The sequence below is a fragment of the Pipistrellus kuhlii genome, unplaced genomic scaffold (genome assembly GCF_014108245.1).
Source record: "Pipistrellus kuhlii isolate mPipKuh1 unplaced genomic scaffold, mPipKuh1.p scaffold_m20_p_4, whole genome shotgun sequence".
NCBI classification, from domain to species: Eukaryota; Metazoa; Chordata; class Mammalia; order Chiroptera; family Vespertilionidae; genus Pipistrellus; species Pipistrellus kuhlii.
The window spans coordinates 65,094,876-65,109,063 of NW_023425540.1; the positions used below are offsets into that span (position 1 = coordinate 65,094,876).

General features: G+C 41.1%; 1 protein-coding gene across 5 annotated transcripts in view; it reads left to right on the forward strand.

The window, feature by feature from the left end:
• LOC118703442 (synuclein alpha interacting protein) overlaps positions 1-14,188 on the forward strand; it is a 138,236-nt gene that overhangs the window by 76,575 nt on the left and 47,473 nt on the right. For all 5 annotated transcript variants that reach the window (XM_036410386.2, XM_036410387.2, XM_045571878.1 and 2 more), the window contains one exon: positions 8,258-8,330. In XM_036410386.2, coding sequence (XP_036266279.1) covers positions 8,258-8,330 — 73 coding nt within the window. The remainder of the gene's footprint in view (positions 1-8,257; positions 8,331-14,188) is intronic.

Genomic DNA, 14,188 nt, shown 5'->3' on the forward strand with positions numbered 1-14,188 from the left:
TGAAGGTTGACACTTTTTGGTAATTTCATAACCTATTTTTTTTGTGCAAATTAGATGAGATCAAGATAAATAAGTGTCCTTCCACTCTACTATCCCCTTTGACCCTAGAGTAGTAAGTAGCTCAGAATTCAGTGGATTAATTTTCCTAAGGTGCTTAGACTGCTGTCTGGTAGAAAAATAAATTCTGTGGCAAACAAATCTCACTAGCAACGAGTTTTCACTTTTTTTCCATCCTACAGATGGGGCATCAGTTGCACTAAAATATCTACCCACCCCAGTTTTGTGTGCACAGACTTTTACTCAGGTACTTCCCAGATTTCATTATATTTTTTAAAAATCTTTATTGTTGAAAGTATTACATAGGTCCCTTTCCCCCCCCCCCCTATTGACCGCTTATAGCCCACTTCTGCCTCCACCCACTCCCCATTGACCGCTTATAGCCCACTTCTGCCTCCACCCACTCCCCAGGCCTTCACCACCCTATTATCTATGGCCTGATTTTAGGGTGATAAAGAATAGAAAGATATGCTACATAATAAAGAGGTAATATGCAAATTAATCCTCACACCATAACACAGTCACAAGATGACGGTGCGTACCTAGTACTTATTACATTGATAACGAAAGTTATTTACCTCTTATGCATAACTAGATTTTATACCAATCTAATCCACAAGTATTTATTAAATATGTGCAGTGTACTAAGCATGGTTCTAGTTTGGTGTGAATGACACAGATGTGTCAGTGTTCTCACAGAGTTTATAGTAAGTATCCTACAATAACACAGGAGCAGACTATGAATTTCAGGTTAACTTCATGGTGGATCACATTTCATTACAATATTGAACTCCATCCTTGACAGACAGTATTTATATTTTGATGGCTGTTGATTATTAGTTTACAATTAAAATTAGACCATCATTGAAATTGAACAAGTAGCCGAAACTGGTTTGGCTCAGTGGTAGAGCATCGGTCTGCAGACTGAAAGGTCCCGGGGTCAATTCCAGTCAAGGGCATGTACCTTGGTTGCGTGCACATCCCTGGTAGGGGGTGTGCAAGAGGCAGCTGGTCAATGTTTCTCTCTCATCGATGTTTCTAGCTCTCTATCTTTCTCCCTTCCTCTCTGTAAAAAATAAAAATATATATTAAAAAAAAAAGAAATTGAACAAGTATTATGTCCAGCCATCTGCCTTACTGCAAGGTATACATCTTTTCCAATTTGTAATCTTTTCCTTAGTAGTTAGCATTACTTTGGCTAAATTTTTAAATGCTCATTTTTTATATATTTTAATTTAACTAATAATAGTGAACATTTATTGAACACTTACTCTGCATCAGATACTATTCCCCGTGATTTACATTATTAGTACACAATTTTCACTGTCACTTTCTGTTATAGGTACCATTATTATCTGTTTTACAGATGAAAAAGCTGATATACAGAGGTTAAGCAACTAAGATTAATTAGCCAGAAAATGATGAAGCCCGGATATGGTATGTGCAGTCTAGCTCTAGAATCCATGATGTAACCAGCGCAGTGGAAATGACCTCTACTGGGCCCCTTGGTGACCTCTAGCCACCCCCTTCACCCAGGTCTCTTCTCATTCATGAACACTTCTGACAGAAGTAGGCGGCCATTCAATACTGTGATCTCACCACCTTAACCAAAGTGCAGCTTCCTTTTTTGCCTGATGATACATGTTAGCACTCCAATAGAGCAGTTCCTTGCCAACTCTTTCTATGATCAAAAAAGAGTTACTGAGTTTTCCTGAATACCAACCACAAGCAATATCTTAGCATAAAATAATTTATTTCATTAACTTTAAAGAAAAAAACACTTGGAGAATAGTTTGATAAAAACAAGAGCAAAAACCAAATGTATTTGACAATAGAATTGTTTGTAATAATTTTCTTTAATGGAGCCTGAATGGTGAGAAGAAATGTATTTAAGGCAGACCGGGAAGGATATATGAAAGTGTAGGTCACTGGTGTCTGTAGTTTGTAAAGGGGGTGGTTAAAATAGTGGAAGCCAGCTCACCTGTGGAACAAGGAATGTGAGACCAGAAGAACGTTCCAAGGAAGGAACTGTGCATAAGTGTGTCTCATGCTGGTGAGAGTCTTCTACAAAATAGACTGGCAAGCAGTTTTCAGAGATATAGAAGGACACCTAAGGGAGCTAAAAAGGGTAAGGGATTTAAGGAATTTAAAGAAGGAAATGGTCAGCAGTGGGAAACAGGTCATTATAAATGAAAAGATTGAACAGTGCCCATTGGATTGTCTTGTTAAGACTCACAGGTGGCCATAATAAGAGCCGTGCCTGTGAGGGACAGAAGACATGGGTTAGTAGAGTAAATGCAAAGGTGAGGAAGTAGAGGCAAAAACCAAGGCAATTATTTTTTTTTTTTAATTTTAAATATATTTCTTATTGCTTTCAGAGAGGAAGGAAGAGGAAAATATATAAAATCAATAATGAAAGAGAATCATTGATCTTCCCCCTACTGGGTTTCAAGCCTACAATCTGGACATGTATCCTGACCAGAAATACAACCATAATGGCCTCATTCATAGGTTGATGCTCAACCACTAAGCCACACTGGCCAGGCAAGGCATTTCTTTTTTTAAAAAGATGGTTATGAACAGGAAAGCCCAGGGTGAACTGGAGAGGCAGCATGTCTTGAAGTGGTGGGGGTTTTGTTTGTTGTTATGGGGTCAGAGCAGAGAGTCGATGTTGAAAGAGTGGCTGAAGAGGAGGAGACCTGTGCACAAGCCAACAGCTAGCAATGAAGGGGTGGACTGTTAGTACCACATCCTCAGAGAAGGAGCAGAGAAGCAGGATCTGTTGTGGAGGTTGTGAAGTTATCATGCCCTCCTTGAATTGGACAGGCAAGACATTGGAGAAGTCAGAATTTTAGAAAAATGTGTTTCTGAACATCTCATTTCAGCTGTCCATCTTTGCTGTCACCAGCTTTTTTGTGTACACATTTTTTGTCATTTTATTGTGTGCCTGTTGAGACGTCTGCCTAAAGTTTGGAAAGCTGTGTGAAAAGTCATGAACTTCAGGATAGTTGTTTGGGTGACTGGCTTAATTGTTTCTTTTGGAAACTTCATGGGACCTTCATTGTTTGAAAGTCTCTAGCTTGAAAAGGTGCTTGGGATTTTTAGTTCTTTCAATTTCTGTGGCTCATTACCATTTGAGTAATGTCTGCTTGTTCACCCAACTGGCTCTAGCTATCAGGAATAAGGGCCAAAGCCTTTCAGGCCTGAACAATATCTAGGGTGGTCAGAGATCCCTGTAGTCCAATGTAGAAATCACACGTTGTTATTATGTATGCTCAAACTATTTTGCATGGCAGAGAGACAAAATTGACTGGTGTAGTCTGGGATGTGTAGGATTGTCTATGTTGTTTGAAAAGCTAAATTTCAGTGTCAGCCCTTGGCCGTGGATTATTTTGGATAAGGAAAGACCAAAGAGAAGCCAAATAACGTGCAGGGACCAGCTGAACTCTTCTTCCCTTCCTTTCCAAAACCATCTCAGCCCCCGCCCCTCTTCCTGCCTCATTAATTCTCACGTCTTGATCTATTGAGCTTAAAAACATGAGTGGAGTGAAGATGAGAGGGAAGGGCTGTGGGACACACATGGAAAACAGGTTGAAGAAAAAAGACAAAAACATCTAACATCACTTTACAGCTTGCAAATTGATTTCACTTACATTAGCTTGTATGTTTATCGGTTTAATAAGTTAAGCACCAGAAATATGAAATGACTTATTTGTCTGGAACCATAGAGCTAATTAATGTCAGAACTGGAACTTGTATCTAAGTCTTCTCACTCCAAATCCATTGTTCTTTATACAAAAGGCTAAGCATCAGCCAGCACTATTAATATATTGGAAGTGTTTTTTTCTTTAAAATATACCATGAGTACATTGCTATACTTGAAATTATGGATTTTTCTAAGAAGATTAGTGTTATGTAAATATTAACTACTATCATCATTACTATTATTGCCACTAAAATCATTGGCTGTGTAAGGGAATTCATTTTATTCAGTTCAATAGCCTAGTGTCTTTGATCAATAAAATATTACGCACATGCTCAAGAAGCATAAAAAGCAGTTAGGTAAACATATAAATGAAACATCATGTGATGGGTTCTGTAATGGACATATTCCTAAAATAGGAAAATAATACAGAACAATAGTTCCTAAACTTCAGCATATATTGAATCACCTTACTGGCTTGTAAAAACACAGATTGCTAGGCTCTGCCCTCAAAGTTTCTGAGATGGGGCCAAAGAATGTGAATTTCTCACACATTTCTGGATAGGTGATACCACCCATCAGGAAACCATAGTTTGAAAGTTGGCACTACTTCCATCTGGGAGAACCAAAGGAGATATTATAGAGGTGATACCCAGGTGTGATGAATTAAAAACAGTTTGCCTAAAAAAAATGAGTGGAATGACATTGGATATAGGTGGAATAGCATGTATAAAGGTATAGACAGGTAAAACAGTAGACAAAAATTTGGTATTGCCACCATCAGAAGATAAGTAGACAACAATGAGAGATAAGTCTGAACCCATGGAGGGTTTCATGTGCCCTATTCAGGAATATGGTTTCTGCCCTATAGGCTGTGATTTGAATGAGAGAAGCACGTTGATCAAGGTTGCATTTTAGAAAGTTGATTAATTCTATTGCAAGTATAGTAATTCCCACGTACTTAAATATGGGAAAAAATGCTTTTGCATATTTGTAATCATGCCCGGTGATTCAACAAATGTGTGTACATCTTGGTATTGCATTCAAATAGTTAATACATTCCTGTGTGCCATGCATGTAATATATAAGTCAGAGATGGTGCCCTCCCTCAGGTGCTTATGGGAGCCAACATTAATATATAGGAAACAACAGAGCATAAGGCAAGACTGATTTTCCAACGGCAGAAAAGGGGAAGGTCAGTAAGGGACAAAGCAATCAGTCAGGATTTCATGGAGAAGGCAGACACTAGCTGGCCTTGAAGAACAGTTCCATTTGCTTGGCTAGAGGGAGGCATGGCAGGCAAGGGGGACCCCAGAGTAAAGGAACAGAAGGGGAACTAAACTTTGAATGCACAGGGACACAGAAGAAGCAGAGGCAGTCTGTGACCTAAGAGACATTTCTCATCCATGTACATTTAGCACTAACTTGCTTCGTAATTTGAGAAATGCTATTTTATATTGGTAGGTGCTTGGTGAAAAAGCTGAGAAGCTGGACCCTAAGAAAGTGCTTCCAATTCTCTTTGGTTGAGTCAAACACATAGCAGCTAGTCGACCTTTGGTAGAAGCTTTTCTTAAGACATGACGGAGGAGTGGATCCAAAGGGCTGTTTCTACAAGGCAATCTTAGGGAGTTTTTTAGAGAAAGAATACAAGAGAGCAACATAGAGGTAGGAAATATAATCCTTCTCAACTATCTGCAAACCTCCATCCCTGTCTTATCACCCAAGGATAATAGGAATCCAGAGAACAGAATATACTGGTAAAAGCTTATGTTGGGAGCATGGGACAGGGAAGATACATTGGGCTTTGGTTCTGACAACAGTTGCTGCCCTGGGAGCTGGCCTTTGTCTTGAGAATGAGGTGGTTGGCGATCTGACAGCTTCATATAAAAGGCCATCTGCCCTGTGGAATGAAGGCCTTGGATGCCCTCCCTTTCAGCTCCCAGATGGTAGTACAGTGTGTTCATGCAAAGGTAGACTTCCTAGGTCATGTGCTTTTTCTCATATTTTGCAAATAAAGAAATGATTTTTAATGTTGATTATGTGAGTTGTGTGTTTCTTCTTCACCTCTTCACATCAAAACTCAATCAACTTTGCAGCATCCCTTAAGTATTTAGCTGAAACAAATCTATAAATTGATTTTTTTTTCTTAAGGTGTCTTTATAAAGAATGGAGGGTTTGTCCACAGTATAAATTGGAATTCATTGCTAAATTTGACATTTATATACCCTCATAATTTTCGAATACTTTGATTTTTTCTGGCCAACACATCATTCTTTTCTTTGATTACTGTATTGTTTATTTCCATTACCAGGAATAGCACATGATTTTCTCTTCAAGGTCATTGTTCCCAAAGAATTAAGATGTATGCCTTCACAGGTGACTTCCTGTCTGACCTTGGTGGAGAGGCAAAGCCACCATGGATGATGTAGGTTGAGGTAGTGGATGGGCATCAACTAGGCTTGTCTCTGCCTGTCGCTCAGTCCCCACATCAACCAGGCATCCAGCCACGCTGTTCAGATTTAACCCTCATCAAGTTAAGTTACTGCACACTGTAGATCTTTGGGGTCACATAGGAAGAACTGAAGTACAGCTCGTAAATCTGAGATTCTGATATGCTTGACTTTGGGTGGGAGTAGCAGTAGCTGGATGCATATAGCTGGAACTACAGATAGCACCGGCTTATTCAAATATAGCTCTTTAAGCCCAGTCAGCAACTTATTGAATTTATCATTAAATTATAAACAACACAAGCAGTCTTAAATTTCCTCCTTCTAAAACTGTGCTTTGGAAGAGAGAGAGGGGGGGAGGGAGAGGGAGAATAAAAGGGAGAGGGAAGGAGAGAGAGAGAGAGAGAGAGAGAGAGAGAGAGAGAGAGAGAGAGAGAGAGAGAGACTGAAACTTTGCCAAAGGGTGCTTTCCTGGGTACATGGCAGCCAAAACAAGAGGCCCAGTTTTAATTTAATTATAGACTGTGTAATTATTTAACCTGTACCAGCTGGTCTCAGGAAGCTACCAGATTCCTTGGAGACCTTGTACTTCGCTAGAAGCATAAGGTACCTTATTAGTAACCCTCCAAAAAATAAAATAAAAAGTGCCTCCTGTACCTGTGTATCCCAACCTCCAAAGAACATAATGTAGGAGGGAGAAAATCATTGAAGTTCATTTTTGATGTAAGAAGCAGCCCTCCCTCTCTCTGAGTGTGAGTGGATTTGCTAAAGCACTGGTAGTCCTCTGAGGAATGGCCAACACAAACAGGATGTTATTGCATCAGACAGGTAAGAGTAATTTCTCTAATTAATCACTTGAGGTTTTATTTTTCACTTGGAAGTACTGGACATTTAATTTGCTTGTGACATGAAATTGACAATAGCCACAACTGCCCCTCCCTCCGCCTTGCTATCCTGATATCCTATGGAGAATGGGGGGTGTCTCCATGTAGACACTATGCTTCATCTATCAGCATCAAGCTAACTAAAGTACCTTCTTATTGACAAATGTGCCCTAATTACACATTCCCCACTTGTAATGCTACAATAATCCTAATGAGTTTCCACGATCATTTTTCTTTTAGATTAAATGGTTTTTTTCATTCCTCCTACATTTTGCAACAGTGAAGTAATTCATAATACATTCTCATTTACATAAGAACGCGTGTCCTGAAGGGATAGAGCAAAATGTTTCTATGAATTAAAATGTGATTGAAGACAGCCCCTTGATGAAGGAAAGGGTTCATCCTTTAATTTTGTTTTAAAGCGCCCTTCTCTAAAGAAAGATTGATTGGCACCACGCGTAGTTCCCATCAATCATAGCTATTGATTTCACATTTGTTTGAACTCTTCTGATTTTATGCCCCCTTCTGTCATAATTTGTTATCCGGAGAGCCAGCCCCTGCGTTGGTGCTGGGCCTGAACCTGCAGGGTGGTTTCTTTCAGTTTAGTCTAATCTATATGTGAGACAGATGAGCTTTCAAACACAGAACCATGCTCCCCTCGCTTTTTATAACATTGCCCTGGTATTTCCCTTGGCGATTACAGATTCTACAATAGGCGAGTGGCAACGTGAGGGATGTTTGTGTAGTTCGGTCAGTGCAGACACAGCGGTGGCTCCTGGTGGCCCTGGGTGCGGCAGGAAGCTGGATGCTTCTCCCCAGGCTTTTCACACACAGATTCCCTCTTAGGCTTCCGAATGCAAGTGCAGTAGCTACCTTCTGGGAACCCTCAAGGTCAGAGCATCCTTCCATCTTCCAAGTAGCACAAGTGATGGGAGATAGAACGCCCAGCCCTCTTTTTAATCTGCACCTGCTTAGATGCTTATAGGTAGAGCTTGGGATCTCCCAGATCACCAGAGCATCCCAGTTAGGGTAAAATTAGCTAAACATTCTGGATGTACTCAGGTATCATTTCTCATGTTTTGACTTTTCTGGCCAGTTTGAATGAATGTCATGCTCTCATTTTAAATTGTTATTTCACCCCCTTTCTCCTCTGGCTTCCCATTTAGTACTCAGTCACATCCCTCAAGACCATCCCAGAACTGTGCCGAAGATGTGATTCACAGAACGAAGACAGATCAGGTAGGTGTTACCTCTCCCCTCTCCTCCTGATCCTGTCTCTCAGAGTGTGGGAGCTGCCCACCCCCCCTCCCCCCGCATTGTCTGCTCTGGCTTTCTGTTTTCATTTTCTTTCATGGCTTCTCCACCCTTGACAACAGACGCTAGGTCCTCCTCCAAACGCTGACAGGACAGGGAGGCCCTGATGAGGACACGGCTGTGTACAAATCAATGCAGGCGAGTGTCTCGACAGCCCAAACCACAGTGTTCGCAGCAATTTACTGAAAACCCAACAACCGTTGGTGACAAAACATAATGATGCAGGCGCCAATGAAAAAATGTTGGATGCATTTCCTACCCATATGGCAAGGCCAGCCTGGGGGATGGTGGTTGGCCAAAGCCTGAAATCCTATCAGGGATGCGACACGATAGAATCTGCAATAAGGCATACTGTAGCAGTTAAGATTAAAGCAAAGCTTGGGAGTTTAATAGTGCAAACTAAACAGAGAGTTATGGCAGATAGATGAAAACCAGCTGCTTGACCTTTTCTCCTTGCACAGCCCACCACCCCTGACCAAAAAAGTACGTTCAGGTTTGTTTTCCTCTCTGTAAATCAAATTAAATTTCCTCCTTTTCTCCCTGTGATGGGCAAAAATGAAAATAAGGAAGGATATCGATGGGAATGATACCATAGCATCAAATTAGGAAATGATGTTTATTATTTTTCCAAGTAATTACTCTAAGGCGTCACCATTAACCTTGCCAAAGCCGACCTCCTTGGACGGTAACTAGAGTCCTGAGAACCATGGGTGATGGAAGGCTTAAGATAATCCTCGAATTATGTGTATTGCACTTAAAAGTAAATAGATGGTCCTTACTTATGCGGCTACTAGACTTCCAGGGCTTTCTCACTGAAAGGACTTATACCAAGCTAATTTCCTTTTCTCCTGGCCTTTTGTTTTCTTTTGACATTTTGCTTAGATGAGACAGGGAAAATAATTAGTCTTTCTAGGTTTGTTAACACGCACGTGTGTGTGTGTGTGTGTGTGTGTGTGTGTGTGTGTGAGAGAGAGAGAGAGAGAGAGAGAGAGAGAGAGAGAGAGAGAATATGAAAGTAATGCTTCAATGTTTGGGTCAGAAACATCATAGAAGATGGTTTTAAAGTTCAAATAAACCTTTTCATTTACCTTCAACTTTATATATATATATATATATATATATATATATATATATATATATATATATATATATATAAAACATACTCAAGTTAATAGAGGCTTTGGCCACAAGGCTTATCTGGATATGTCTCCTTAAAAGGCAACACTAGGGTCCTGGCTGGTGTTGCTAAGTGATTAGAGCATTGTCTCACAGTCAAGTCAAGAGCACATACTGTGGTTGCAGGTTCAATTCCTAGTCCTAGTCTGGGCAGGTACGGGGGAGGGGGGCAACCAGTCGATGTGTCTCACATCGATGTTTTTTTTCCTTCTCTCTCTCTCTCTTTGTCTCTGCCTCGACCCCTAAACTCCCACTCCCTTCCACTCCCTAAAGATCAATGGAAAACATACCCTCCATTGAGATTTTTTTTTTAAAGACATCACTGGGTTCTGAGTTGAACCTCTTTGACCACAGTGGACAGGCCGCCAGCTTCAGAGTCAAAAGACCTGGTTCAAGTTAGCATTCAACCATTTATCAGCTATCCAACCCTGAACCTGTGACCAATCTCTTATATAAAAAGCCCGTGGCCATCACGCTGTAACACCTTCACCACCAAATGAGCAGCGGTTCTCGCAGCGGGTGGGGTGGGGCACGAGCTAGCAGAAGTGCTAGGAGCAGCAGAGAGCTATGAGCAGTGGAGGGCGGGGCAGCAAGCTAGGAGTGGTGATGGGCGAGATGGCCAGCTGAGGCACTCAGAATCGAGCTACTTGTGCATGATTTTGTGCACGCTCGGCCTCTAGTTGATCTATGTAATAGAAAAGAGACTTGTTCCACAATGTTACCAGACTATTATTGGAATTAAAATTGTAATATATCTGAAGGTACTTTGTAGATACAGTATTTTCTTTTTTCATTAATTGAGGTTGGGGATTAAAGGAGAAAAAAAAGAATAACAAACACTTCAATATTGCTTCATGTGAGTGCTTAGGTATGGTTGTAGCACTTGACTAACATTAGCTCAATCAAGCATAAAATCCTTGTGAGCTAAGCACTAAGTTGTTTGTATTATATAGATGGCCAAACTGAAACACAGAACAGAGAAGTTAAGTATCTTGCCCAGAGTCATACAGCAATGTCGTTACAGAGCAGGCATTCAAACCCCAAAAGTCTGCCTCTACAGACTGTATAGTACCTCTCAAATAACAGAACTTAGTGGTATTCATTTAATTTTAGGATATTATCCTTTTAAAACTTTAAATATCAGCATTCCCTTTTCATCAATTAAGTGGTGAATTTCTGTTCTCTGTTAAATCACTGCTCTTGCTTACCAAGTTAAGTAACTTAACCAAAACTTTCAAAAATATTTTCCCTTGTACTTGTTAATTTCATTTTCTCTAGGTATGTGACTTCTAGCCACTTCCACAATAGGTGATGTTAGACATTTCTTCTGTGTTTAAGAAGGAGGCTAGGTTCAAGTTCAGTAGCTTTAAAGCTTCACCCAGAGCAAAGACCCAGTGCTCAAGGTAGACCTGATAGAAAATGGATATATGGTAGAAAAAATCTCAATGTAATCACATGTACAATCCAATTTGATAGCCATTTTGTAGCTGGCAAACCACTTCCTAATAGAGAATGGTCCTAGGAAAAAAGAAACATGTGAAAATATCCACCTCTCCATAGCACTGTGTAGAACGGTCCATGGGCTCATTTGAAAGAAATCTCAGCATAGTAAAGTTTTCACAGCCAAAGTCCGAAGGAAGTGAGGCATTTGCCATGTGTTCCATGGGCATACCCACTTCCCACAGCCCTTCCGACTTTCTGTCAGACACTGCTCCCAACTGCTTGCAAATTTCCTTCTTTCTGGTGGTTTTCCCAACAGATGGCAACAGAAAGCACATTGGCTTCTGAGAAGAGACCTCATCTTTCTTCCAGCTGGGGCACTCTCTGCAGAAACTTTTCCCTACACCTCCTGTCACTTAGAATTTGCTCCACCTAATAAAGACCTCTCTCTTTTCTTTTCTAAAGTTTATTAAGCACATTCCACTTTGTGTAGGTTCTCAAATGTTAACATCCAGCCCTGTATGAATAGGCTCTGACCAGATAGTCTTGGATTCATTTGTACTTTTATTTATTCTTCAGCAAGTAGTGGTTGAGTGTTCTCTGTCCTGGGCACTGAGGACACAGTAACAACAAGATGTATACAAGACCTCACATTCTAGCAGGAAGCTTACATTCTAAGACAAGCATGTCAAACTCAAAAGCCAACATGGGCCAAATAAATGGGGCATGTGGCCTGAGGGGTTGAGAGTTTGACATGCTTGTACTATGGGGTGCCAGACAAAAGGCAAGCATATGAGGAACTGAGCCAGATCATTTCAGAGAGTGATGGGAGGTGACTTAAACCATGTGATAGAGTAATTGTGGGAGTCGGGGTAGAGGAGGGGGGTCAGGCAGTGTTAGAAGGGCCCAGCCACATCGAAACCAGTGAAGAACACTGAAGGCAGGGGAATGAGCCAGTGCAGAGTCCCTGAGCCAGCAAAGAGTGTCCATGTGTGAGGGAGAGAAAGAAAGAAAACCTATGTGGCTTGGTGCTCAGAGTGAGGACAAGGTCAGGGTCAGGCGCTACAGGGCCCCGTCCATCACACGTGTGGAGCTCAGATTTATGCCAGCTACTGGGTGACGCGCCACTAGCAGGGGTACAATTTTTCTAAAACCCTATTAACTGGAAAGAAGCTCAGCACATAGAATCATAACTCTCAAGGGAAGAAGGGACTGTAAAAATCACCTAGTCTGAGAAAGAGAAAGAGAGAAAGAGAGAGAGAGAGAGAGAGAGAGAGAGAGAGAGAGAGAGAGAGAGAGAGAGCGCCAATAATAAAGCAAATGGGTAAAATGTTGACAATTGATGAATGTAGATAAAAGACATAGAGTGTTCTTTGTACTATGATTTTTTCAACTCTTCTATAAATGTACTTACAGTGAAAATTTTTAATTGTTTGCAAATAAGTTTTGTAAAAGGCAAAAACAAACAAACAAAAAAACAACAGCAAACATTCATATAGTCCTAAGTCCATCAGATCTTTGAAGGTGATCCTTACTGTCCCTCCTAGGGCATCATCCTGTACTTCATCACCTTGGTGACATGGAGCTCACAGCCTCATGAGGTTGCCCACCTGTAAAGGTTCATTTTTTAAAAAATTATAGCTAATAATTTATTGGAGTGACATTGGTTGATAAAATTATATAGGTTTCAAGTGTACAGTTGTATAATACATCATCTGTATAGTTCATTGTGTGTTTACCATCCAAAGGTAAAGGGAGTCAAATATATGGTTAATATTTTAGTTCAGCCAAAATCAGTGTCTCTCAAATTTTCATCTGTTCTTCCTTTGGAATGATAGATAAGGACACTCCCCCTGGGCAAAGGTGCCACTAAGTGTTTGGAGATGGCAGTCATTCTCAGTCTTCTTCAGGTTAAAATTTCCCTCTGTGGTTTTAAGTGTATCTTGATCATTCTTCTTACACTCTCATGGATGACTGTGGTTTATCAGCATCCCTCCTAAAAGTGCAGCACCAGCCAAAACCAGTTTGGCTCAGTGGATAGAGCATCGGCCTGCAGACTGAAAGGTCTCGGGTTCGATTCCAGTCAAGGGCATGTACCTTGGTTGTGAGCACATCCCCGGTGAGTGGTGTGCAGGAGGCAGCTGATCGATGTCTCTTTCTCATCGATGTTTCTAACTCTCTATACCTCTCCCTTCCTCTCTGTAAAAAATTAATAAAATATATTTTTTTTAAAGTGCAGCACCAGAACTGAACCCATGGTGTTTCCATGCATGGTCTGATCAGAACTAATCAGCCCCACAGATCAGCCCCCTGGACTTACCATCATCTTTTCTGCCTTCCCAAGTGGGCTGCAAAGACAAGACACATGCCCGTCTTTCCCATCTGTTTTTCAAGTATTCTGAGAGGAGCAGGCTTGTCAGCTGAGCCAAGTTGGTGGCCCTTGGAAGCCACTCTGTGAGACATGTTCCCCAGAACTCACTCCACTTCATCGCTGGTCCCTGGGCCAGATCCACGGTGGGATTTGAGAAAGGCAGATGCCAGAGTGTTGTCAGGGTGTTACAGTGTCTCTGTAACTTTAACTAGCTCAGCAATGCTCGATGGGTCTGCCCTGGAAGTGCCCCTGCTCTGGCCAAAGGCTTTGATGCCTATAGAAATCTATATCCTCCCTTGGCATTAATATTTCAAATTGTTCTTCATCAACTACATGGCACTAAGGCTGGGTTTCAAATTGTGTGAGAAATGAAGTTTTGGAAAGAAATGTGAAGATAGTGGAGATACCACAAAATGGTGGAAGGGAGGTAAAGAAAGAGGAGTTAGAAGCGTGAGATCAAATTCTGCCTCTTCTTGGAGCTGCTCAGGTGCTATTGACAGTTCGCAGTTGTTTCTTGGGGCTGTAATGTACCAGGCATTTTGCCAGGTCCTTGGTAAATAGCTTATTTGTCTCAGAACAGTTCTCTGAGGGAGGACCATTATTGTGCCCAGCTTATTGGTGTGGAAACTGAGCTCACAGACGGTAGCTGATTTGGCCATAGTTCTAGAGCCTAGCAAGTGCATTTGAAACCATGTCTGCTGAGCCACTGTGAAGTTGAGGCAACTGAAGAGTAATTTTAGCCCAAGGAACCTTGTATGGCTAGTGTTGTAGGACAAGTGTGGAAGTTGCATGTGAA